Here is a 26,702-nt window from a genome sequence, read left to right as displayed (position 1 = left end):
AACAGGACAGCCCTGGTTGCAAAAGACGTTGAAAAAACTTTTGACACTGTCTGGCATGAAGGGCTCAAACACAAACTTTGCACTAACTTTAACCTGCCTCTCACTACTCGTAAACTCCTCTGCAACTTCCTAGACGGCCGCACTATGAGAATCAAATTCCAAGGCTGTTACTTGTTACTCTGACTACTTCACACTAAATGCTGGAGTACCCCAGGGATCTGTCCTCTCCCCTACCCTCTACATTTTATACACTAACGACGTTCCAACACCTGTATACCACAACTCCATCACTCTAGCCTATGCAGACGACATTACACAACTTATCACTCACGCCAATACAGATACACTCGCACACAAAACACAAAATGAGGTCGACAGGATAGCCATCTGGGAACAAAATTGGAGGATCAAATCCAATGCAGCTAAATCCAGCATCAGTGCAGCTGACACCCGCACTTACATCCCCATCACACAATCTGTCACTGTCCTTGGCGTTAATCTTGACTACCTTCTTCGCTTACACGGACACATTCACTCAAGGCATGCAATAGCTAGTAAGGCCCTTGCGGGCCTCTACAAGCTGAAACATGCCTCTCAACGCACCAAACTACACCTCTACAAATCCCTAATACGTCCTCTGATAACTTACTCTCCTCTAGCCCTCTCACTTGCCGCTAAAACGAACTTACTTAAACTGCAGCGTGTCCAGAACAAGGCGCTGCGCTGGGTGCTTGATGTCAGATGGGAGGACTTCGCCACAAGCGAGTCTCTCCATGCCCAGTTAGACGTCCCTGCGCTGAATCTGTACTGGAAGACGCTCAGTGACAAACAGATAGACAAACTTGAGACACGACATGACTACTGGACCTCTCTCCTTGACGAAGACATTCGCAGACCCACAAACCAACACAACCTTTTCTACTCCTTGCATGATCCTGCTCCTAACCCTATTTACAAATAACCTTGGATTCGCTGACAGGTACCTTCTATGACAAGTACCATTCTCTGACCCACATTCGCCTTTTGGGCTAAGACATGGCCCAGTTCTACACTCCTCTCTCGCATGTCCCAGTTCTACACTCCTCTCTCGCATGTCCCTTCCTCCCCGCTCACCCCCACCGGAGTCCCAACAGAAGAGCCTGAATTTCTGTTCTCAATGTCTGTCCCACGATCGCCTTCGCTGCTGAGTTAAGCCCTGACTCTATTTCTACGACTAAGAACACTCCTCTCCAGCACTATTCTTCGTCTGTCCCGGCTTCCCCGCTCATCCCATTTGGGATCTTACCTGAACTTGTTCGTTCGTTCGTTCGCCTTTACTCCGATCTTGGATCACACAGTTGCTCTACGCTCAAGAAGCCTCCCTTCGACCCATCCGAGGTGGGGAATTTATATTCTACAAGCGTCACATCCTTTTCACAATGCTGTCGCATCGTGTGAAAATCAAGCCTGTGAATGGTGCAATAAATAACTCCTCGAAGCTAGCTTTAGCTCCCGCCGTTAGGACCTGCCTGCAGGTCAAATTTACGGCAATCTACTCTCTGAAGGACTCCTTCATTGTCGCCTGCACAGACGACATGGAAGCATCAAAACTAATGGACGACTCTTCAATCATGACCCTACAAACACAACAATTCACTATATCCCCGCTCCACTCTTGAAGTCGAAACGTTCGGTCTTTGTGAAGAGACTTGACAATATCGTCACCTCTCTCTCTACTGAAGCACTGAAGACATCTATTGAGGAACAAAACACCTGGGCCTCGGTAGACAGCATCTCCAAGATCCCTAACGCCTCATCTATGCTAAAGATTACATTCTCAGACGTCTCCATGGCTGCCCAAGCTCTCTCTGACGGTCTGGCCATCTCATATTACCACATTCACCCAAGTCATATAGAACAAGAACGTTTCACATACATCTCTCACTGCAGGACCTGCTACTCCTATAATCACACCACCAAGGACTGCCCCATCAAGGATAAGAAGTTTTGCTCAAAATGTGGGAATGATGGACACGATTTCAGATCTTGCACCATTACTACAGCACCAACATGTCTTAACTGCAAGGGTAATCATCATACCCTTGCAGCTAAGTGCCCACTCAGGAGAGAAATATTGAAGAAAACTAAAGTTCTGAAGAGCACCTCCAATTCACCGACATACGCTGCAATAACTAAACCACAAACCGACACCACCAAGACTCTACACGCCAATCTACAGGCACCATCGCCCAGCAACTCTCTCCACTCCCCGATGGTGCTCCGTCCAAGGTGCTGTACTGCATGGTGTATGCACACCTTGCAAACGCAGCAAACCTCGGCACTTTCAACACCACTATTAACGAACTATTCCGTCTGAACAACATGCCTGCCTTCAATTTTCCGGACTCCACACCTTCAGCAGACATCCTCAAGATCCTTCCCAACGTCCTGAACTTTACTGCACCTGCAGACCTGTCTCCTGCCCAAGCAACTGCTCCTGTAACTTCTATAACCACTTCCACCACCGACAACGATGATCATGCTGCCTCAACCACCGTCTCCCACCTCTCCCAGCCTGCTGTTACACAACCATTACACCCCTCCACTGCTCCTGTCGACCCTCAGTCACCTGCTACCACCACTGTAGATTCGCCCAATGAATCAACTCCAGAAGAGGAAGACAGCGACGACTTTCATCACAGTGATCTTAATAATGATGAAATATATTCCGTCAATTTCCGAGAAAGTGAGTAGGCTACAAGTCGTCATCCTGTACTGAACAGGAAGAACAGAAATTTTTCTGGATTTTTACGCTACCAAAGAATACACGAAATACGTATAAGAGCTTGGCAATTTAATAACTCTGATCTATGGTACTTGTGAGGAGAAATTGCAAGAGCAAATTCTGATAGCGTGATTTTGGGAATCGAGGGTATGAAATGCGAGATATAATTAGTTTTTAAGAATATTACGGACCAGTACGCCACCTAGTAACTAGGATATAATAAAATGGACGATTTATTTCTGAATAAGAAAATATGCGATAAAGCAGTTATTTACATTATTAATATTTTAACGTGTAATTAGAATAAGATGGTATATTGGGTTTATACCTATATTTATTTATTTATATATTTATTTATTTAGAGAGAGAGAGAATTATTGCTTCTGGACACATCCTGGATGATATTCAACTCTATTCAGGAAATTCATAGAGAGATTTCCTCACCGGAGTGAATATGCTTTTAGTGTAGGAACACAGAACATGTTAACACCCTTACGTGGTATATATTATGCCGACTTTGTGCATGTGTTAACTAGGTATAATATAAGCCTTAAATATTAAATTCACTTATATTAGATCTATTACATAAAGTTTATTACGGTACTTTTTAATATTTACATCATGACAAAATTCTGGACAGGTATTTAGACCCAACGAAAGTGAATTATGGTGAGGTATAGTGGGAATAGTCTCTGAGAAGATAAAACGTGAAGGTATACCTTTGCAGGAGGAATATACGAGTGAAGGGATATAAAGCTGTCTCAAGCCCCCCTCCCCTATCAATACTGAGGTTTTATGGTACAAACTCGTTTACTTGTGACTTTTATATTTCGACTATTATAATAATGGAAAGTTTTTTCGTGAATGTGTTGAGAGAGAGAGTTCTAGTTTTGGTTTATGAGGAAGCGAGTGTGTTTACTATGATCCAGTGTTTAATACTGTGTTTAGAAACATACTGTGGAAGACTAAAATAAAGATGTATGAGCTTAGAGAGAGAGAGAGAGAGAGAGAGAGAGAGAGAGAGAGAGAGAGAGAGAGAGAGAGAGAGAGAGAGAGAGAGAGAGAGAGAGAGAGAGAGAGAGAGAGAGTGATTGTGAAAGTTTGTGATTCTGTGTGTGTGATTGTGAAAGTTCGTGTGTGACTGTTAGTGTGTATCAAATGTATTTTTCTCTAGACTCTATGATATGCCATAACTTGAAACAAATGGTAGACGTTCAGGCGGAACCAAACGAAAAGCAATTTTCAGAAGAAATGAATAAAAAATTTAAGATAGACTTGGCCTGTTGAACACCGGGATGTTTACAACGATCTTGCAGGGAACAGACTGCACATTAATGGCCAGATATGAATCAGGAACACTGAGATGATCTTCCCTCTACACTAGAAGTTCTCCAAGTAAATACTTTCTCCAACAGCTATGGCTTGCGACCTCTCTACACGTAGACAGAATCTATCCGATCATCACCGGGTAATAGAAGATGGATGGGCCCTGAGTTACTGTGTATAAAGATGGGGTAGAGAGTCACCCATTACTTGTTAACAATGACCTACCCCATAATGTTGAGAGGGACTGAATGAATTATAGAACTGAACGATGAAAGCTTTGTCCCCGAGAGCATTGTAGGAGACATAGAATTCATCTCACTGGGTAGTGTGATAAACAGGATGTCCGATCAAAGATTAACAGCTATTCCCGTGTGGACTCAAGACTAAAATATCCACAGAACGATAGTGGAAGAACGAGAAGGACTCTTATGTTTTAAATTTGTACATGCTAATGTAGCTTAGTGATTATTATAAACTTAAAACGTGTGGAAATAAACTATATACTGCCGATGATGTGCAATTGGAGTATTTATATTCAGATTTTGTGTTTAATAAACGTACAGATGCGAATTTTGAAGAAAAAAATATATTTAAGCTTTTGAATAGCTCTAGATTACTGTATATACTTAAGTTCTTTAATATCTTTCGATTATCTGAAATATAAAAGACTTACCCGGTATTTGTGTACATAGGTTAGTGCTTCTTGAGCCGTTGTATGTAAGGTTAAACAGGTATGAGAGTACTCTGTTGATGTAACGAAACATTATCATGCAGATACACTGAAATAACAGTATGCAGAGACTGTATTAAAACACCAAGAGACATCCTACAGACCCAACCAACTAGACAGGCCTAAAAATCACTGTGGTTTAAATCTGGAGAGTTTTCCAACCTTGCAAATCCAACCTCCCAGACCACTGACCATATAGTCTACAACATGGATTGTCAATTTTTCTTCCATATATTTCTCCATTTACCCCCTTACTTCCATACAAAAAAATTATCGCCATCATAATGGAACAGAAAAACAACGTCAGAAAAAAATACATTATTCAATGGCCGAGAAGAGAATGATATAAAAAGCAGACTGCATACCACTTGTCCAAGTAGATGCTGGCTGCAGCGTAATGCAGTGCAGTACGGACCCGAGAATGTGGTATACCACGGCGCACAAGACGTGCGCTCTTATTGAAAGTCCCATCGGGAAAATGATCCGATGAATGTAATAAGATATAGCCAGAGATGGGACGGAAAACAACAGAGTGCAATTTTGGTTCTTGCAAAGACACAAAACAGGGGAAACTCTTCCCGATTACTATTGAGGCCTTAAATATTTCAGTGTAAATAAGCCATGATCGACTAAGAGTAACAGTAATGTTTTGGAAGCGTTTGCAAACCAGGAGAGTAAGTAAAGTCAACATGCGGAGGTAGTGAGAAACTAGTAAGGAGTGAAGTATTGATGGCTTCAATGGTCTCAGATAAGAGTGAAGGGAAAGGCGGCATGGTAGCGGAGGAAGATGATGTAGTTTGGGTAAAAAGTGGAGCGACAACGGAAGATACCACAGATGGAGCAGATGTGTTTTGACAAGCATTAAGTTCCAGAGGGACAGGCGAGGGAGCAACTGTACTTGGGGTGGATGAACAGCCACAACATTAGATACATCTAGACGTGAAGGTCTAAACCCAGCAATAGGGAGAGAAGCACATTTGGGAATGTTGTGTGGTTTGGGGGTTGAATTAGATCTGGACATAAATGAAGATCCCGGCTTTGGAGAAGGGATATGTGGCGTCACTTTAAATTGAAAGGGAGGAGTAGACATTGAAGCATGTGAGTGGGAAGGTGAAGAAATAAAGACAGGTAAAGATGAACCCAGGGCTGGAAAAGGGGCTGGACACAGATTTAACTGTGGAAGTAAGGGACACACAAGCAATTGTGAAAGCAAGCATCACCGAGGTCTGGGGTCGTCTAGAGACACTGAAATAACAGAGTCGTGTGAATCTCCCTTGGAGGCGGAGATGGGAGACTACCATGGCGTAAGTAAGTTTATTCAGGTATACACAAATACAGTTACATAGATATCATACATAGCAGCATGTGTGTAGAGAACCTAGGATAACCCAAAAAAGTCAGACAGTGACTTATTTCCATTGGGGTCCTTTTACCTTATTATTATAATATAAAGGTTATAATATTTTCTTATTATTCTACAATGAAGATAACATCTTATTATCATACTAAAAAGACTATCTACTACACCAAGGTCATTAAGACTATCTACAATACGAGGGTCATTACTAGGAATAAGGTAAACAATTTACACGTATGTTAGCTAAAAAATAGAAAATCATTCCCCTCCCTTTCTGTAGCTACATTCATCAGACACCTTTTGGTAAGAGAAGCCCCCTTTCACACTAAGACACTAAATCTCCCTTTCTCTTAAGAAAATCGGGCAACGGCGAGAATAGGCAGGGTGGCCTCTTTGCAGTTAAGGCAAGTGGGAGGGTGACTGCAGGACGTACTATGGCCAGTTGCACCATAGACAGGGCATTCTGCCTCAGACCTGCAATATTTTGCCGGGTGGCCGAATCGTCAGCATTTTCTTCATAGTTGTGGGGTAGGGATCATCTCCTACTCCTGTGGGCGAAGAGCCGCTGCGTAAACAGATGGTGGGAGTTCACGGCTGACAAATGTTTGTCTCGCTATATTGCAAGGATAGCACCTCAGCCCATGGGCAGGGAGTATGTGTTAACTTTAGTGATAGGAAGATTCAGGAGCTCGCGTTCCTCCAGAATGTCATTACACGCGAGAAAGTCGCGTTGTATGATCGTATCTGGAAGAACAATAGATCCACAGCAAGAACTAAGGAACATGTGCTTGCGAATCTTAACTGGTGTGCTGTCAACAGCGTCAAGTGAATGATTTTGTGCTTGCTCTGCATTTTGTATTGTGACAACGTGTGCCACTCTTAAGAAGGTGGAAAGAAATGTTCTGCCCATCATGGGGAAGGAGTGTCTTCCTGATGCTGTGGTCGGAAAGATAGTCCATAGAAGTTCGTTGGAGCATAAAGAATTTTGTCCAAGTATTTTATACAGCGAGTGGTAGAGACTGTTATAATGCTATAGCTGCTGGTAGTGACTCTTATGATTGAAGGTGTTTGTTGTAATTGTCATATCCAGTAATCAGTTGCTGGTGACACAAGCTAAACCACTGTGGTCATACATTGCTGGAATTCTGACAAAATCAGGAAATAGTCTCGCTATTTATACCGTGAAAATGTTGAATTCTTCACCCATGAAAACCATAGTCACCCATGAACAGCTTAGGGAATTCCCCATCACAAAGACGATCCGGGTTGTTCCATGGACTATCTAGGTGACAAGTCAATCAAGTGTAGTCCATTTAACAACACACTAATAGTGACCATGAACTGTCCGTGGACTGTACTTGGGATGCAGTAGTCATCCGAGCACAGTCCACAGAAGGGTGATCCAACCTCTAGGAGCAAAGCAAAACAAGAGACTTGAACCCTTAAACGGTCCAAACGTATATAAAGACGTGTAAAAAAAACTTTTATCTACATTTTTTTTGTTATATTTGAAAATATGTAAAAAAAAGTAGATCTACTTTCGTAGCACTACGAATTTGAACGTCGATCTGTTTGGACCGTTTAAGGGTTCAAGACAGCTCTTACTCACGTATGACGTTGAGCGTGACGTTGGCAGATAAGGTGACCCCGAGGCCGTTGTTGGCTTCACAAATAAAGCTTCGCCCATTGTCCTCGGCTTTTGTCTTCAACTCTACTTCTGACCTGAACAGAGAAGAGGAAAACTGGGTTTGAGAAATGTAGCTCTATAAAAGGAGAGAGAATTATTATAATCAAAACTAAATGCTAAACCCACCAGGGTTATACAGCACTGCAGGGTAGGGTGTGTGAACTGCGTAATATGCTTGATCTGAAATTAGCGAAGATGGAGAGCATAACGGAGTAAAGTTTGTAAAGGCGGTGAGGACTGCTAAAGGAAGTATAATCAAAGGTTGTGCAATAACAAAAAAAAGGCACAATACTGTGACTGGAACAATACACAAATAATCCGCACATAGAAGAGAGGAGCTTACGACGACGTTTCGGTCCGACTTGGACCATTTACAAAGTGTGACTTTGTAAATGGTCCAAGTCGGACCGAAACGTCGTCATAAGCTCCTCTCTTCTATGTGCGGGTTATTTGTGTAGTGTAATAAGTCTGTTGCTGTCAAAAAGTCAAACAGGAAGTCTGAGTCAAAGGTGGGGCCGTCAGCGAGGAGGCAAGATAAAGTGTGTTAGAATGGTAACCACGTTGGAGGTAAATTCTGCGTACTCGCTGGTAGACAGGACAGTCCAATAGAATATTACAAACTGAAATTGGAACCTGACAATTCGCAGAGTGGAACTGGGTGCCTCTCCATGAGATACTCATGAGTGAGACGTGTGTGTCTGATGCCAAGACGGGAAAGCGTAGTTTCCCAACCACGATATCGATGATGAGACCAGGATCCTAAACTCGGCTTGATAGTATGTAATTTGTTATGAATCAACTCGGACCAGACAGAGATATATCAGGAACGCTTATCCCAACGGCCTTATACCTAATTATTCTAACAACCTTTACTGACAATGATAATCGTAGGCCCGCCTAATTATTCGTCTGAACCGCAGGAAGCAGAGGTCTAGGTGTTCCGAGACACTGGTAGTTCATATTTACCTTCTGCCAGTGTGTGTACTCCTTTACTTCCGCAATATCACGGAGAGACGTTCCTGTGGAATTCCTTGGGTTCCTTCAGTAGGAACGAGCCCTTAGATAGTGGAAAGGCTGGGCCTGAGGGAAGGAGGGTTATCGGAAAAAAGTGGAGCGTAGCAGGTTAGGAGTTGTCATGTCCGTTGCCATCAGCCTTCATGGGTAAGTCTACTTGATTCATCCAGTATCATCGAACCAACTGTGGCCTTCAACGGACGGAGAATATTTGTGTGAAAACTCAATTAACCCATCAGTGTAAGGGATGGCTGCGATTTTGGGTGGGTTTTATTGAAAAGCCCAGTGCGATTAAAGACGTTCGATTCTGGTGAAGTTTCCTAGTGGGCCAGTAAACCAAGCCAGCCACTCTGCCATTCTGCTAGTGAAATCAGTAAGCCCCATAGCTAGAAAGCCATTCATCCACCCGTGACGTAGAGCTCTGCACTGTCTTCTAAAAGCTTTGTGTCGCTGTCTAGAGCGGTGGAGTACTATCATAGCTCCAACCTTCATCTCTTGTCTGCATACTCTGAGCAAAGTGTAGGGGAGAGCCAGTACCTCGTCCAGTATGATTCTAAACTATTATGATCCTATCATGTCGTCCCTAAGCAAGACAGCCAACTTCTAACGGCTTTGTCGTGGTGTCTACACCACGACAGCGCTGCTATCGCTCTCGCCGCAGCTGTTCCAAACATACAGCCTCACAGCTCCACTTCACACAGTCGTAACCATTAAAAGCAACAACAACACTTAGGTGCGCCGCTACCAACGTCAACATTGCAAAGCCAATATATTTCTCGTCTGCAATATTTGAAGAATAAAGAAGCACAATACCGTGACTGGAACAATACACAAACAACCCACTCATAGAAGACTGATTATAATCAGTCTCCTAATTAATTAATGGTCCAAGTTGGACCTTAACTTCATCATAAGTTTTAGTTTCCTAAGAGCGGGTCGTCGGCTGTGCCTAACTTCCTGGTCGAGTACCCAACTGTATCAGCGAGTGTTAATTGTTCAGCCGTGTACTACAGACCCCTCAAGGGAGGTTCCTTGATGCTGGTGAAGGGCTCTTGATCTAGGGAATTAGATCTGTGCTCCAGTTCCCTGAATGCCTTCGACCCCCATAATAATAATAATAATAATAATAATAATAATAGTGTACTACAGAATAATTAACAATGTTTAAACAATTTACTTCAGTAAAATGTTAACTTAATTAACTCAGAACATCTTAGTGTTAAAACTTTGACAAAAAACATCGTTTTTTTTTCTCGTTGTCACACTTAATATTCGAATACTGTCAAACTACATAACGTATATTCAAAGTCATTTTGCAATATAACTTACTTCACTCCTTTGACATTTAAATTAAATTTTTTGTAAGCACGTTCAGTAGTATTTGTTTTTTAGTGAGTTTTTCGACTTTTCTCTCTAAGACAACAATAGTTTAATGGAGATCTCATCGCGTTTTAAACCATTATTCTTATTCAATTTTAATGTATTGTTTGTGTGTTATATCTAGAACAATTTTTGTTCTAGATTATATTTTGTTTCAGCGTTTACAAAGTGTGTAATTTCTGCTCTCCTAGCATTGTGTAATTTCTGCTTTCCTAGCATTGTGTAATTTCTGCTTTCCTAGCATTGTGTAATTTCTGCTCTCCTAGCATTGTGTAATTTCTGCTCTCCTAGCATTGTGTAATTTCTGCTCTCCTAGCATTGTGTAATTTCTGCTCTCCTAGCATTGTGTAATTTCTGCTCTCCTAGCATTGTGTAATTTCTGCTCTCCTAGCAATGTGTAATTTCTGCTCTCCTAGCATTGTGTAATTTCTGCTCTCCTAGCATTGTGTAATTTCTGCTCTCCTAGCATTGTGTAATTTCTGCTTTCCTAGCATTGTGTAATTTCTGCTCTCTTAGCATTGTGTAACTTCTGCTCTCCTAGCATTGTGTAATTTCTGCTCTCCTAGCATTGTGTAATTTCTGCTCTCTTAGCATTGTGTAACTTCTGCTCTCCTAGCATTGTGTAATTTCTGCTCTCTTAGCATTGTGTAACTTCTGCTCTCCTAGCATTGTGTAATTTCTGCTCTCCTAGCATTGTGTAATTTCTGCTCTCTTAGCATTGTGTAACTTCTGCTCTCCTAGCATTGTGTAATTTCTGCTCTCCTAGCAGTGTGTAACTTCTGCTCTCCTAGCAGTGTGTAATTTCTGCTCTCCTAGCATTGTGTAATTTCTGCTCTCCTAGCAGTGTGTAATTTCTGCTCTCCTAGCAGTGTGTAATTTCTGCTCTCCTAGCATTGTGTAATTTCTGCTTTCCTAGCATTGTGTAATTTCTGCTCTCCTAGCATTGTGTAATTTCTGCTTTCCTAGCATTGTGTAATTTCTGCTCTCCTAGCATTGTGTAATTTCTGCTCTCCTAGCATTGTGTAATTTCTGCTCTCCTAGCATTGTGTAATTTCTGCTCTCCTAGCATTGTGTAATTTCTGCTCTCCTAGCATTGTGTAATTTCTGCTCTCCTAGCATTGTGTAACTTCTGCTCTCCTAGCATTGTGTAACTTCTGCTCTCCTAGCATTTTGTAATTTCTGCTCTCCTAGCATTGTGTAATTTCTGCTCTCCTAGCATTGTGTAATTTCTGCTCTCCTAGCATTGTGTAATTTCTGCTCTCCTAGAAGTGTGTAATTTCTGCTCTCCTAGCAGTGTGTAATTTCTGCTCTCCTAGCATTGTTTAATTTCTGCTCTCCTAGCAATGTGTAATTTGTGCTCTCCTAGCAATGTGTAATTTCTGCTCTCCTAGCAATGTGTAATTTCTGCTCTCCTAGCATTGTGTAATTTCTGCTCTCCTAGCATTGTGTAATTTCTGCTCTCCTAGCATTGTGTAATTTCTGCTCTCCTAGCATTGTGTAATTTCTGCTCTCCTAGCATTGTGTAATTTCTGCTCTCCTAGCAATGTGTAATTTCTGCTCTCCTAGCAATGTGTAATTTCTGCTCTCCTAGCAATGTGTAATTTCTGCTCTCCTAGCATTGTGTAATTTCTGCTCTCCTAGCATTGTGTAATTTCTGCTCTCCTAGCATTGTGTAATTTCTGCTCTCCTAGCAATGTGTAACTTCTGCTCTCCTAGCATTGTGTAATTTCTGCTCTCCTAGCATTATGTAATTTAGTAACTCACTTCCATTACTTATTAGATGTGGAAAAACTCCTGAGAAAAATTACAATTTTAATTCCGTCATTATTGAAAATTCCTGCCCATCACAAACTGTATTAATATCATCCCTTGCTTGACTTCTGTTATTTTCTCATTAAGTAAAATGCTGGGTAGTGGATGTATTCTGAAGAGGTGAGTGGGACTATTTTATTACCCCCTCCCCCCCCCGTGTGTGTGTGTGTGTGTGTGTGTGTGTGTGTGTGTGTGTGTGTGTGTGTGTTACCATTTTGTCCTAGGCACATGTCGATTAGACACTAGGCCTGTTGCATATGCGTGTGTGTGTGTGTGTGTGTGTGTGTGTGTGTGTGTGTGTGTGTGTGTGTGTGTGTGTGTACTCGCCTAATTGTGGTTGCAGGGGCCGAGACTCGGCTCCTGGAGCCGCCTTTTCCCTGAACGCAACTAGGTCCTCTCCTTTTTTTCCATGAGCTTTATCATACCTCATCTTAAAGCTATGTATGGTTCCTGCCTTCACTATCTCACTTACTAGACTATTCCACTTCCTGACTACTCTGACTCAAGAAATACTTCCTAACATCCCTGTGTGTGTGTGTGTGTGTGTGTGTGTGTGTGTGTGTGTGTGTGTGTGTGTGTGTGTGAGAGAGAGAGAGAGAGAGAGAGAGAGAGAGAGAGAGAGAGAGAGAGAGAGAGAGAGAGAGAGAGACAGACAGAGACAGAGACAGAGAGAGAGAGACAGAGAGAGACAGAGACAGAGACAGAGAGAGACAGAGACAGAGACAGAGAGAGACAGAGACAGAGAGAGAGAGAGACAGAGACAGAGAGACAGAGAGAGAGAGATATAGATCTACGTTATGAATGCCAACAATTATCTTAGTTATTCTCAGCTATCTGTTAATCTTACAAGTAATTCTTTTTTAATCTATTTAATTAAACTGCAAGTAAAGAAAGCATAATTCTTTTCTAAAAATTTTTTCATGCTAAGTGAATTTACTCTGAATTGTGTTGCCAGGGAATTGTCAGACGCAGATTTTTTTAATAACTTGCCAGTGATATTAATTCCCTTGTTACAAATAATTCCAGTTTTTTTTTTACTTTGCTAACTTTTAACCTGCAGTTATTTATTGTTTTACATTATATAAATTTCATTACCAGTTTAATGCAACAACTCAAGTTAATCCTCGTTTTTAATCTACCATTTTTGTGTTACACCTGAATATAATTCACCAGCTTTGTGTTGCTTACTGTTTCAACCCATTTTAGCACGTTGTGTTCTATTTATCAAAACGTCTGATTTTGTGCTTTTCTTTGTGCTGATGTCAGCATATTCCAGAAATTTAGGAATTGTTGAATTGTCCTCAATGTAAAATCCTGTGATTTATATATCTGTGGCATTAGATTGCATCTAGTTTTCTTTTTCATTTCGCTGAGGGAAGACTATTATAAACAGTCTAGTACATCATAGAAGGAAAATTTCAAATTTCATGTTAATTCTTCTCTACGAATCCCAGTAAAATTCTATTTGTTACTCGAAACAGAATTGTTAAAGAATAGTAAGACAATGTGTATCAGTTGGGTATCTTTAGAGTCGAAAAGTTTCGCCTACACTGAAGTCTACTGTGTAGGCTCCTACACTGAAGTCTACTGTGTAGGCTCCTACACTGAAGTCGACTGTGTAGGCTCCTACACTGAAGTCGACTGTGTAGGCTCCTACACTGAAGTCGACTGTGTAGGTTCCTACACTGAAGTCTGCTGTGTAGGCTCCTACACTGAAGTCTACTGTGTAGGCTCCTACACTGAAGTCTACTGTGTAGGCTCCTACACTGAAGTCTGCTGTGTAGGCTCCTACACTGAAGCCTACTGTGTAGGCTCCTACACTGAAGCCTACTGTGTAGGCTCCTACACTGAAGTCTGCTGTGTAGGCTCCTACACTGAAGTCTGCTGTGTAGGCTCCTACACTGAAGCCTACTGTGTAGGCTTCTGTGTAGGTGAAAAACAATCAAGATACCCAACTGTTGCACGTGTCTTACACGTCAACTTGTCAGTATTTTATACCATTTTCGGGCATATTTTGATACTGTCAAGTATTGTGCCTGACGGAAGTAGATCCCTTGAAAACTCGGGAGCTGGAATTATTTTCAACGTAGGTGCTTCTCTCAGTGTCTCCTACCCTCCACAAAGTTACCATACTAGAGACCAAAGTTTTGGTCTTCCTCATAAAGACACCTTCGGTTTCTTGAAGTTCTTGCAAACAACCAAGCATAGAGTCAGACTTGCTCAAAGCACCTAGAGACCTCCACATAGTTGTCTCTCTAAGTTAAACTGAAGTGTCATATCTTTGAGACGGACACAGCTTGTAAAGTACTTTCTTGGCTACAATGTGTCATAAGAAGCGACCTATACCTCGTGTTGCTCGAATTAATATTACCAGAAAAGGTGCCAAACAAATGTCTTTGGGACTTCCCATAATATTCTGACACGATTTAAGGTTCTGTCCTGACAGTGCAGAATTGTAATCTCGTGATGGATTTTGAGAAAGCGTCCACTGTCAGCTATGGTAATCTCGAGTTCTGGTGCCCTTCGAAAAACTGTATCTACTCCTGCACTACCAGAATTAATTAAGGTATTTGTAACTTCATAAATGGAGACTTGAGATTTGCTTAATATTTTAAGAAATGGTAGTGATCCAAACTTCTATCTGACAAATGAAACCACTGCAGTAAAGACACCAAAGTAAGTTATGTCTTGAATGATTATTCCATTTCGCATACTGTTTTCTTTGACATAAACCTTGGTAATAAATACCGACAAGTTGGTTTAGATTATTATAATCAGGGGGAGCGTTAAACCCCTAGGATTATACAGCCTTCAGGCTCAATTCAGGGAACTGGAGCCCAGACCCAATTCCCTAGATTAAGAGCCCCTCACCATCGTCAATGAACCTCCCTTGAGGGGAGTTTTTTTTTAGAAAAACACAAACAAACACTAGGACATAGAAAACGTGAATCAAGGTCTCAACACAGGAACGTTTTCTAATATGTCCTAGTGTTTGCTTACGTGTTTTTTCTAAACCAACTATTTTCGTTACATTTAAAACAATAGTTTTACCAGTAATCGCTCACACCATTGTAATTACCAGGAACTCTAGTGGGTAAAGTTTTTACAGCTGTTGTATATTTGGTCATCTATGCTATGACTGTTGGTTTTTCATCTCAATGGAAGCAGTTATTCTCGTGGTAATAGTGGTTGGTAGGTAAGACACACAGGCAATAGCTAGGCAACGTTATTCCGAAACGTTTCGCATACACAGTTTCAGAATAAAGTTACCTAACTGTTGCCTATGTGTCTTACCTACCAAACTGTCTGTATTGTATACCATTTTGATATTCGTGGTAAAAATGCTTTCTGTAAACACCGTAAGTTGACCAAGCATCAAATTTCGGAGCGTCATGTTCATGACATCCTGAATGGATGTTCCTCTTATAAAGGTCGTAGACTCGCTGGTGATAACCACAGTTCTCGATCTCGTTACATCAGCATACAAGGTTCTTGAAGTGAAAATAACTCTAGCAGAGCTCAGAATTCGGTGGGAATAAACACACCGCAGTCAAACATTCCAACAGTAACATTGCGTGAACCTCTGTACACCTTCCCTATTAGCAATTCTTTCGATGCGTTGAGCGGCCAGGAAGCTCCTGAACGTTTCAGAATTGCGTGTTTTTGATGAGATGGGTTTTGGAGACGGAGTTAGAGATCGTATACTGCCCACATACACTTCATAAAGTAATTAAACTGCTGAGAGCACCTCAAGGAAGATACTTGAGGGTCTGGTCTGCAATCAACACGCATGGAAGTGTAAAATATTTCCAGTAAAAAGCAGAGGCGTCACGGGACTAGTAAGAGAACAATGTCAACATCCGTGACTCACGACTCGTCAATCTTCTACCAGACAACTGTTTGACATAAGGTATATAGAAATCTTGGAGGAAACCACATTATCACATTTACAGAGTGACGAATCAACTAGGCTGTGCAATTTATGTGAGCCTATTAGCTCCTGACAGCATTAGTTCGACTGAACATAAACTCAGGAAGAGATCCTAACTGAAAGCTGGGCTGCAACGATAGAATAACCCTCGAGACCCGTCATAGGTATATTATAATTAAGAATAAACAGAATATCCATATAAAATAGTAGAATGGAGGAAATAAAATCGAGTACAGGACAAACTGAAATTATTCAGGAGAGCCAAAGTTCTATGTGCGAGACTTGGGAATGTTGATGTCAGATGATCTCATATTTAAGATTCTCGACCATGTTAGCATTGCTACAGCAATAATAATATGGCTGGATAATCAAAATTTTCAAGACAAGGGATGCTGATCCAATGCTGATACTCAAGGCTGGAATACTTCTGTGTATTAACAGTTGAGTTAGAATACAGAGAACCTTCACTACTTACATTCAGTCAAACATCTAAACGACTTGAAACATTGAAGTCATTTCAACTGTATTCCATAGAGTGTAGGAGAGAAAGGTACATCAAAATTTACCAATGGAGATTCCTAAAGAGACTAGTCTCAAACCTGCACACCTAAACAAGTGTGAAGACAAATTCGTATGAAGACAAGAGACTTGGCAGACTTGGTAGGGCCGTCGAGTGTCAGAGGTCCAAGACTTTTCAACGCAAATGTCTCTTCGTGCATGAGAGAAATTAACAACAAAACTCTCGCTTCACACGGCGAGTGTCTGAGTTCGATTCCTAGCGAGGGTTGAAACACTGGGCTTGTTTCTTTATACCAGTTGTCTATGTTCCCCATCAGTAAAATGGGTACCTGGGTGTTAGTCGACTGGTGTGGGTCGCATCCTGGGATAAAAATGACTTAATTTGCGGGAAATGCTCAGCATAACAATCGGCTTTCTATATAGTAGTATGCCACTGATTCAGCTAGACCTGTATACCTTGTACATGTACTTGTAGAAATAGATTATTTTTATTAACACACTGGCCAATTCCCACCAAGGCAGGGTGGCCCGAAAAAAGAAAAACTTTCACCATCATTCATTCCATCACTGTCTTGCCAGAAGGGTGCTTTACACTACAGTTTTTAAACTGCAACATTAACACCCCTCCTTCAGAGTGCAGTCACTGTACTTCCCATCTCCAGGACTCAAGTCCGGCCTGCCGGTTTCCCTGAATCCTTTCATAAATGTTACTTTGCTCACACTCCAACAGCACGTCAAGTATTAAAAACCATTTGTCTCCATTCACTCCTATCAAACACACTCACGCATGCCCGCTGGAAGTCCAAGCCCCTCGCACACAAAACCTCCTTTACCCCCTCCCTCCAACCCCCTACCCCGCCTTCCTTCCACTACAGACTGATACACTCTTGAAGTCATTCTGTTTCGCTCCATTCTCTCTACATGTCCGAACCACCTCAACAACCCTTCCTCAGCCCTCTGGACAATAGTTTTGGCAATCCCGCACCTCCTCCTAGCTTCCAAACTACGAATTCTCTGCCTTATATTCACACCACACATTGCCCTCAGACATGACATCTCCACTGCCTCCAGCCTTCTCCTCGCTGCAACATTCATCACCCATGCTTCACACCCATATAAGAGCGTTGGTAAAACTATACTCTCATACATTCCCCTCTTTGCCTCCAAGGACAAAGTTCTTTGTCTCCACAGACTCCTAAGTGCACCGCTCACCCTTTTCCCCTCATCAATTCTATGATTCACCTCATCTTTCATAGACCCATCTGCTGACACGTCCACTCCCAAATATCTGAATACATTCACCTCCTCCATACTCTCTCCCTCCAATCTGATATCCAATCTTTCATCACCTAATCTTTTTATCCTCATAACCTTACTCTTTCCTAGATATATATTAAAAAAAATTGAACTTGACAAGTTCCTCGAATCACTTTTTGACCAGCTGGGTTGTGGTTCGAACGTTGGAGTGTATGCAGCCAGCAGTAACAACGTGGTTGTCCAGGCCTGTATCTACCGCAAGGCCTTGTCTGGGACTGGACCGAAGGAGGTGGAGACTCCCGGAAACCTTCAGATATACGAACATAAGAACATAAGATAGGAGGAACACTGCAGCAGGCCTGTTGGCCCATACTAGGCAGGTCCTTCACAATCCATCCCACTAACAAAATATTTGCCCAACCCAATTTTCAGTGCTATTCGACGATCTTTCATTTCTTTATTAATAAGGAACTCAACACGACACGTGGAAGTGAGCCCCTCACTGTTATATGACGGTAATTTCTTATATGCCTATTATCCAGGCCATGATATATACTTAAATAACAAAAAGGCACAATACCGTGACTGGAACTCTACACAAATAACCCGCACATAAAAGAGAGAAGCTTACGACGACGTTTCGGTCCGACTTAGACCAGTGACAAAGTCAGTGTGACTTTGTCAATGGTCCAAGTCGGACCGAAACGTCGTCGCAAGCTTCTCTCTTTCATGTGCGGGTTATTTGTGCATGATATATACTGGTGGTATAACAGGTCCTGCTGCCACTGCGTAATAACCATATATCATTTTTTATATATTTTAGATTTTCCCCAGAGAAGCAATATCAGCAGCAGAAGCAACAGTGATGGTAGCAGCACTAACAACAACAGTAGCACGGCAACAACAATAACAGTGAAGCTGAAATACAATCAGTAGCAACAACAACAACAGCAGCAGAAGTGGTAGAAGAAAACAATATGAAGAACGAGTTCAACAATAAATTAAACAAATTCAACAAATCAGCAACAATAAATTCAACAATAATAATTACAAGAAAGAAAAACACCAATAATAATAATAGTAACAGTATTGATTGTAGCAGTAGTCATAATAATAGTAGTAATAGTAGCATCAGTAGTAGTTGTAGGTGTAGCAGTTGTAGGTGTAGCAGTTGTAGGTGTAGTAGTTGTAAGTGTAGTAGTTGTAAGTGTAGTAGTTGTAAGTGTAGTAGTTGTAAGTGTAGTAGTTGTAAGTGTAGTAGTTGTAAGTGTAGTAGTTGTAAGTGTAGTAGTTGTAAGTGTAGTAGTTGTAAGTGTAGTAGTTGTAAGTGTAGTAGTTGTAAGTGTAGTAGTAGTTGCTGTTGTTGCTAATGCTGATGCATTAACTGCATCAGCAACTGCAGAAACAACAGCAGGAAGAACATTAACAGAACAAAAGCAGAAATAACAGCAACAACACCAGCAGGAGCGACAACAGCAGCAGCAGGAAGACCTGTAGCAGCATCATCATCAAGAACACTGAAGAAAAAAACACGTCTATCCTTGAGCAAACTTTACCTGGGAAATTCTTTCTCTGTTACAGCTTCAACTGAGACATCGTCCCATTACAGCTTCAACTGAGACATCGTCCAGTTAAAGCTTCAACTGAGACATCGTCCAATTACAGCTTCAACTGAGACATCGTCCAGTTAAAGCTTCAACTGAGACATCGTCCAGTTAAAGCTTCAACTGAGACATCGTCCAGTTAAAGCTTCAACTGAGACATCGTCCAGTTAAAGCTTCAACTGAGACATCGTCCAGTTAAAGCTTCAACTGAGATATCGTCCAGTTAAAGCTTCAACTGAGACATCGCCCCGTTACAGCTTTAACTGAGACTTCATCCCACAAGACCATATTTTACAATATATCTTTTGTTTAGTATCATTTTCAATACGGTATTCGGATCTAGAAACAGCAACAAAAGCAGCTCCAACAACAACAGCCAACCAAACAAGATCCATGAACCAGAAAATAAGGGTAATCATTTACAATCAATTTACTGTAATTACAATGACAAAATAATTATGTATGCCTTCGATAAATATAAGGATGACGACAGTTTTTGCAAATGGAGTTCTTGCAAGGCCACAAGCTTAAAAGATTATGTATAGAAGAAGGTTTGATTCGAGGAATTGGAGGATACAGAGGAGTGGGGAAAGAAGAGGAGAGGAAAATGATAAAATGTAAGAGGCAGAGAGAGAAGAGAAAGAGATGAAGTGCTAGAAGCATGGCGATCTCATCAAAGACTCACCACACATTGTGTAACTGCAAATTTATGTGAGTGAAGAAAGGGAAAATGAGCGGTGGTGGTGTTACTAGAGGTAGCAGTGGTGTGGTGATGGTAGTGATCGAGGTGGTGGTGAAGGTAGTGATGGTGATAGGGTGGTAATGGTGGAGCTAGTGGTAGCAGTGGTGACAGCAGTTGTGGGTGTTGGCAGCGGTGGTAATTGGTGTGAGGGTGGTAATGGTGATAGTGGTAGTATAGTAGTGAGTGTATGGGAAAGGCTGCTGACCACTTGCTCAGACTAGTTTACTTAAAGAGTCAATCACAGTGGTCGCGACGAACCCTACATCCACCGGGACAACCAGCCATAATTTACACCATTGTCAGCCGCTCTGAGTGAGGCGGCACCACTAAACGAGGCAGCCATACAGGAGGCGGCCACATAGACTTTATTTACACTACTTGCATATCAGATTATCTTGTTGGTAAGCATTCTGTATACTTTTAAGGTGAGATTGCTACCGTTCTGGGATCTTTGAAGGAAGCTGTCCATCCTTCTCGAGCCTCAAAGGTAAATCCTAATGGTTGTCTCCACTACACTGATGTGAGGTTAAGTTGAAGCACCTTGAGTACATTACAGTACCAGTGTGTCATCCGTGTACTGTATAAATTTCTTGATATAGGGATGTGGGACCAGAACCATTCTACTCCCAAATAGTACATATAGATAGTCTCGTGTAGATGTTTGAGTGATTAAGGTCCCATAACAAAAGTTTCAGCGAAACTTGTCTTAAAACAACTATTTTCTAACCATTTTCAGCTATGGTTTCCTGTTCTTGCCTAGTATTTTTTTTATTCATATTCTTCTCAATTTATCTACTGCTCTGTTGATCCTTTGAGCTCTTACAGGGATTGGGCCATGAATTTAAAAAAAAAAAAATCAAGAAATTGATACCATATAAAATACGTAAAATATGTAAATTTTGCATAATGAAAGTATCGGTTATGAGCTAAATGATTGAAATCCACCAGCAATGAAGTGCTGAAAACTGAAGGAACGAACGGCAGGAAGAACGTGAGATTGGAGGAATAACAATCCCGTAAATAGGCAGGCAGACAGATCCGAAAACGGAGAGAAACAGATAAAAGAACAAGCTTAAAAACCACACAACTGGGCTGCTGCATTTCTTCAGTGCATAACGAAGGCTGCTTAATTCGCCCAAGGGAGTGAGGGGCTATTACTGCAGGCGTTTAGTGTAAATCTAGTCCCCAGGAAGAGCGTTAATCGAGATTCCGTGTAGCGCCCGCTCCATCTAACCTGAGGACACCATGATTTCTACAGCCTGAGAGTAAACTTACTGCAGCCCAAGTTCTCTCACTCACCACCCTTCCCTTCCTCCCTCTCTCTCTCTCTCTCTCTCTCGCTCTACCGACTTATCATGCCTCACTCCCTAGTAAATTACCTCTGATAACGAAAAAATCAGACAAAATTACTTACCTCCGTTAGGGTCCTTGTAAGAAAGAGACGCAGCCCTGTGAGTGATGGGAATCAAGAAGAATAAACATCTGCAAAGGAATAGTTAAGGAAGAATAGTTTTTTTTTATATGAGCGAGGCTGCAAGTCTGAGTACGACTAAACTCATTCCCGTTTAAGGGGAAGAGCTAAAACATCTCGCATAATGCAGAAAAAAAAGCTGGGATAAAAAAATCCTGCCTATAAAAAGTGAGAGACCATGGAAAGGAAGGAGAGACAACGGGCATGACTCTGAACGTTGAGGAAGGATCAGTCGAACAATTAAAATATACAATGAAATCCGATGCATTTGTGGGGAAAACCTTGAGAGCGAAGACACACCAGTCCTGTTAAGGAAGGAATCCAAGCTACTGCGGAGGATTCGAACTGATAAGTAAGTTTATTCAGGTATACACAAATACAGTTACATAGATTATTATACGTAGCAGCATATGTGTAGATAATCTAGGATAACCCAAAAAAGTCAGAGTCACTTATTTCCACTGGAGTCCTTTTATTTCCATTTCCATTGGTATTGTGAATTGTAGGTGATTGTAGATCATTGTCCACGTAGTGGGTTGTTACAATTCAGGAAATTGTACACAGGTTAAAAATATGACCGTAATTGTAATTTATAGTCATGGAAATAAATGGTATAAAATACCGACACAATGGAAAAATAAACAGAAGCAGTATAATGTGATCCTTTATTGACAACGTTTCGCCCACTGTGGGCGAAACGTTGTCAAACGATCACATTATACTGCTTCTGTGTTTATTTTTCTAAGTCATAACTATAACCTACCACCACAATCCTAACCAACCACCAAAACCACAATCTACCACCACAACCATAGTCTACCACCACAATCATAATCTTACACCACAGCCATAACCTACCACCACAGCCATAACCTACCACCACAGCCATAACCAACCACCACAGCCATAACCTACCACCACAGCCATAACCTACCACCACAGCCATAACCAACCACCACAGCCATAACCTACCACCACAGCCATAACCTACCACCACAGCCATAACCTACCACCACAGCCATAACCAACCACCACAGCCATAACCTACGTTCAACAACCATAACCTTCCACTACCATAACTTGCTACAATAATGACTTTCCACAACCAAACTTACCGCAACCATAACCTACCACAATCATAACTTACCACCACAGCCATAACCTACCACAACAGCCATAACCTACCACCACAGCCATAACCTACCACCACAGCCATAACCTACCACCACAGCCATAACCTACCACCACAGCCATAACCTACGTTCAACAACCATAACCTACCACTACCATAACTTACTACAATAATGACTTTCCACAACCAAACTTACCGCAACTATAACCTACCACAATCATAACTTACCACCACAATCATAACCTACCACCATAGTTATAACCTATCAATACAGCCATACCCTACCACCATAACCAACAAGTTCAACCATAACCTATAACCACAATCACGAGAAGCCACACCAACCATAAGACACAAACTCAATTATAAGCAACCATCATAGCTGTAAAATACAACCACGAACTACAATTACCACCACAACCACCAATTATAACCGCTAAATAGACCTACAACTACCAACTACAAGTTGAACCTACACCACAATCATCAGTTCCTACCACAATCACTGTCACAGCCAACACCTACAAACACAACCCATAGCTGTCACAACAATCACTAACTTCCACAACTACCACAATCACCAAAAACGAAAACAATCACCAACAATAACCACAAATACCGTCTCCGGAAGACTAATTTGTCACTACAACACAAAGTTAGCATCACAATTTACAACTGCAACAACCAATTATCACTAAAAATTAACTACAAAAGCAACCACAGAAGTTCCTTATTAACTTTCAACTACCATCACAATCGACCACTACCACAATTCATGGCTACCAGCATGACCACTTACTACAATCACCAAAAATCACTACAACCACGAAGTCCCACATCTACAGCAACCACACAAACACCAATGACCATCACAACATTGAAAACAATAACAACTACGATCTACCTCCAGCACAACTACCTACCACCATATTCTACATATGTCAACAACCCCACAAATACAAACTTTCCCTACAACTACCATCACAACAAGTAACTTCAACTTATACCATTAACAACTAACACAACCAAGAACTTCAACTCAAACCTACAACTACCATCACAACCATGAACTTCAACTTATACCATTAACAACACAACCCAGAATTTCAACTCAAACTTTCAGCCACTATCACAAATCACAACGTGTTTAGAATATATAAAATTCACCACAACGCCTATCCCTCCACCCAACAAGTATCACCACTTAAGAAACAATAACTATCACTTAAACACCTATCACAACATGTAACCACCACCACCACAACACCTAACTACAACTACACCTCTAGGAAGATCCTGAACCAGAGAATAAAGAGTGAAAACGTCACAAAGGAGAGAGAAATTACTTAGACACCCACAGAGAATAGTGAAACTGAATGGACGGTAAGGGAGAGACCGAGGGGATACGTAGTGTAGAAGAGGGACTGAGGGGATGCCTAGTGTAGGAGACAAGCTGAGGGGATATCTAGTATAGAAGGAGCAAGGGGATACTCAGTGTAGGAGAAAGATCGATATCTAGTGTCGGAGACGGACTGAGGGGATACCTAGTGTAGGAGAGGGACTGAGGGGATGCCTAGTGTAGGAGACGGACTGAGGGGATACCTAGTGTAGGAGACGAACTGAGGGGATACCTAGTGTAGGAGACGAACTGAGGGGATACCTAGTGTAGGAGATGAACTGAAGGGATACCGAGTGTAGGAGACGAACTGAGGGGATACCTAGTGTAGGAGACGAACTGAGAGGATACCTAGTGTAGGAGACGAACTGAGGGGATACCTAGTGTAGGAGATGAACTGAAGGGATACCTAGTGCAGGAGACGAACTGAGGGGATACCTAGTGTAGGAGATGAACTGAAGGTATACCTAGTGCAGGAGACAGAGAGGGATACCTAGTGTAGGAGACGAACTGAGGGGATGCCTAGTGTAGGAGACAGAGAGGGATACCTAGTGTAGGAGAGGGGCCGAGGGGATACCTAGAGTAAGAGCGACCACGGAGGAAGAGGCAGGTAACACACACACACACGCACACACACGCACACACATACACACGCACACGCACACACACGCACACACACACACACACACACACACACACACACACACACACACACACACACACACACACCATACAGAAAAGAAAGGTGGACTGAGGAAGCCACTGACGGGCGAAACGTTTCCATAATAAAGATTCCGAAATGTTGTCGGTTTTCTAAAACCGTTTACATCAAAACACATGTGCAACACTTAGGTATGGCATAAACCCTGGTATTTGATACCGACAAATTGGTATAAAAAAACACGTGAGCAACTACCAGGACATATTAGAAAGCGTTTCGGTCCTGAGACCTTGATCACTTCTAACATACAGTTGAAAAATAACGATATATATAGGCGGAAAGTGAGGTTTGACAGTGACCTGAAAAATTCAAAAGTGACTTATCTGTGATGAGGTCAAGTAGATAATAAGGTCACGTGACCCCTGTGTTGTTAGGTGGGCGGTTCTTTGCCTGATTATCATGCATGCTAATTTTTTGGAAAATGTGTATCTTCTTCAGTGTCGGTGACGAGAATTGACTTTAAGTACGCCTGTGTCCTCCACAAGAACTCCACGAAACATCTAATGAACTGGGATGAGGCACAACTCGTCCTCACCGAACAAGATCTTAGATCCAGACGATGTCTGGAAGCCTCACTGATCGCCCTCACCGACACCGAAGAACACGACACTGGAAGCTACAAAATTTGAAAAAAACATTGGCATACATGATACTCAAATATGCAAAACCCCACCTAACAACAAAGAAGTCACGTGACCTCGTTGTTTACCTATCCTCATTACAAGTAAGTCACACTTGCATTTTTCAGGTCACTGTGTCAATCACACCCAACTCATCGCCTATGTACACCGTTATTTTTAAACTCTGTCAGGTGTCCCGTAGCTCGATCGCTAGCGCACTCAGCTCACACTCTGAGATCGAATCTTCTCCGGAACCGCTGGAAAACATTAGGGATGTGTTTCCATAAGACACCTGCTGTCCCTGTCCCTGTTCACCCATCAGTTTAAAATGGGTACCTGGGTGTTAGTCGACTAGTGTGTGCCGCATCCTGGGACAAAACTGACCTAACTGGCCCTAAAATGCTCAGCATAACAAAGGGCTTTCTATATAGTAGTATGTCATTGATATCAGCTAGACCTGTATACCTTGTACATGTACTTGTGTTACGGAGTACTGTAAAAACAATATTTATATGAAATAACGCTCCATATATAATGTCATTTTCCGTGTAACATAGTTCCGGGATTGAACTGGAAGCGAACGCGTTTTATTCCTGTCAAGTCAGGCAGTGGCCAGGACAGGAGCAGACGAGAGGTGTGTTTAGTTCAGTACGAGACGGGTGGCGACGGAGGTCAAGTCATCATGTTTGGGCGGTAGTTTGAGTAGGTAAATTTTGATAATTTTTTTAGTGTATACTATAGGTGTGTGTTTAAGTGCTCTCATGTTTATTTGTCAAGCGCTAGTATGCAGAGGCCTGTGTATATGTGAGAATACTGTTTGTTGTGCCAGCTAGTAATTAGTTATAAATGTTCATTTATATTAACTCATTAGTAGCAATGTGCTAGTGAGTTAATGTGACTTGGAGTGTGGTGGTTTTTTGTAGTAGATTGTAAGTTGTATATAAGTTATTACTTTTAATATACGTATATTTTTATGTAGATTAGTTTTTGTCCTTCCTTCTTAATAATAATTAATATTGTTTAATATATGCATACATGCTGGCTCAAGGTTTGCTGTGTTTTCAGAGTAATTTTAAAACACTTAGACAGCAGTGTGAGCAGCCTTTAGGAGCCAGGAACATTTAGGAGCCAGGAACATTTAGGAGCCAGGAACATTTAGGAGCCAGGAACATTTAGGAGCCAGGAACATTTAGGAGCCAGGAACATTTAAGTTACGACATCGAAGTCGTAACAACTTGT

General features: G+C 41.7%; 1 protein-coding gene across 1 annotated transcript in view; it reads right to left on the bottom strand.

Moving 5' to 3' along the window:
- Positions 1-6,811: 6,811 nt before the first annotated feature.
- LOC128689665 (nephrin-like) overlaps positions 6,812-26,702 on the bottom strand; it is a 553,398-nt gene continuing 533,507 nt past the window's right edge. The window contains exons 13-14 of the mRNA XM_070099001.1: positions 7,787-7,899; positions 6,812-7,113 (exon numbers count right to left, since the gene is read on the bottom strand). Coding sequence (XP_069955102.1) covers positions 6,812-7,113; positions 7,787-7,899 — 415 coding nt within the window. The remainder of the gene's footprint in view (positions 7,114-7,786; positions 7,900-26,702) is intronic.

This window comes from Cherax quadricarinatus, chromosome 66 (assembly GCF_038502225.1).
Source record: "Cherax quadricarinatus isolate ZL_2023a chromosome 66, ASM3850222v1, whole genome shotgun sequence".
In the NCBI taxonomy this organism is placed as follows: domain Eukaryota; kingdom Metazoa; phylum Arthropoda; class Malacostraca; order Decapoda; family Parastacidae; genus Cherax; species Cherax quadricarinatus.
Note: the sequence above shows the minus strand (reverse complement) of the source record. Positions and strands in the feature narration are given on the sequence as shown.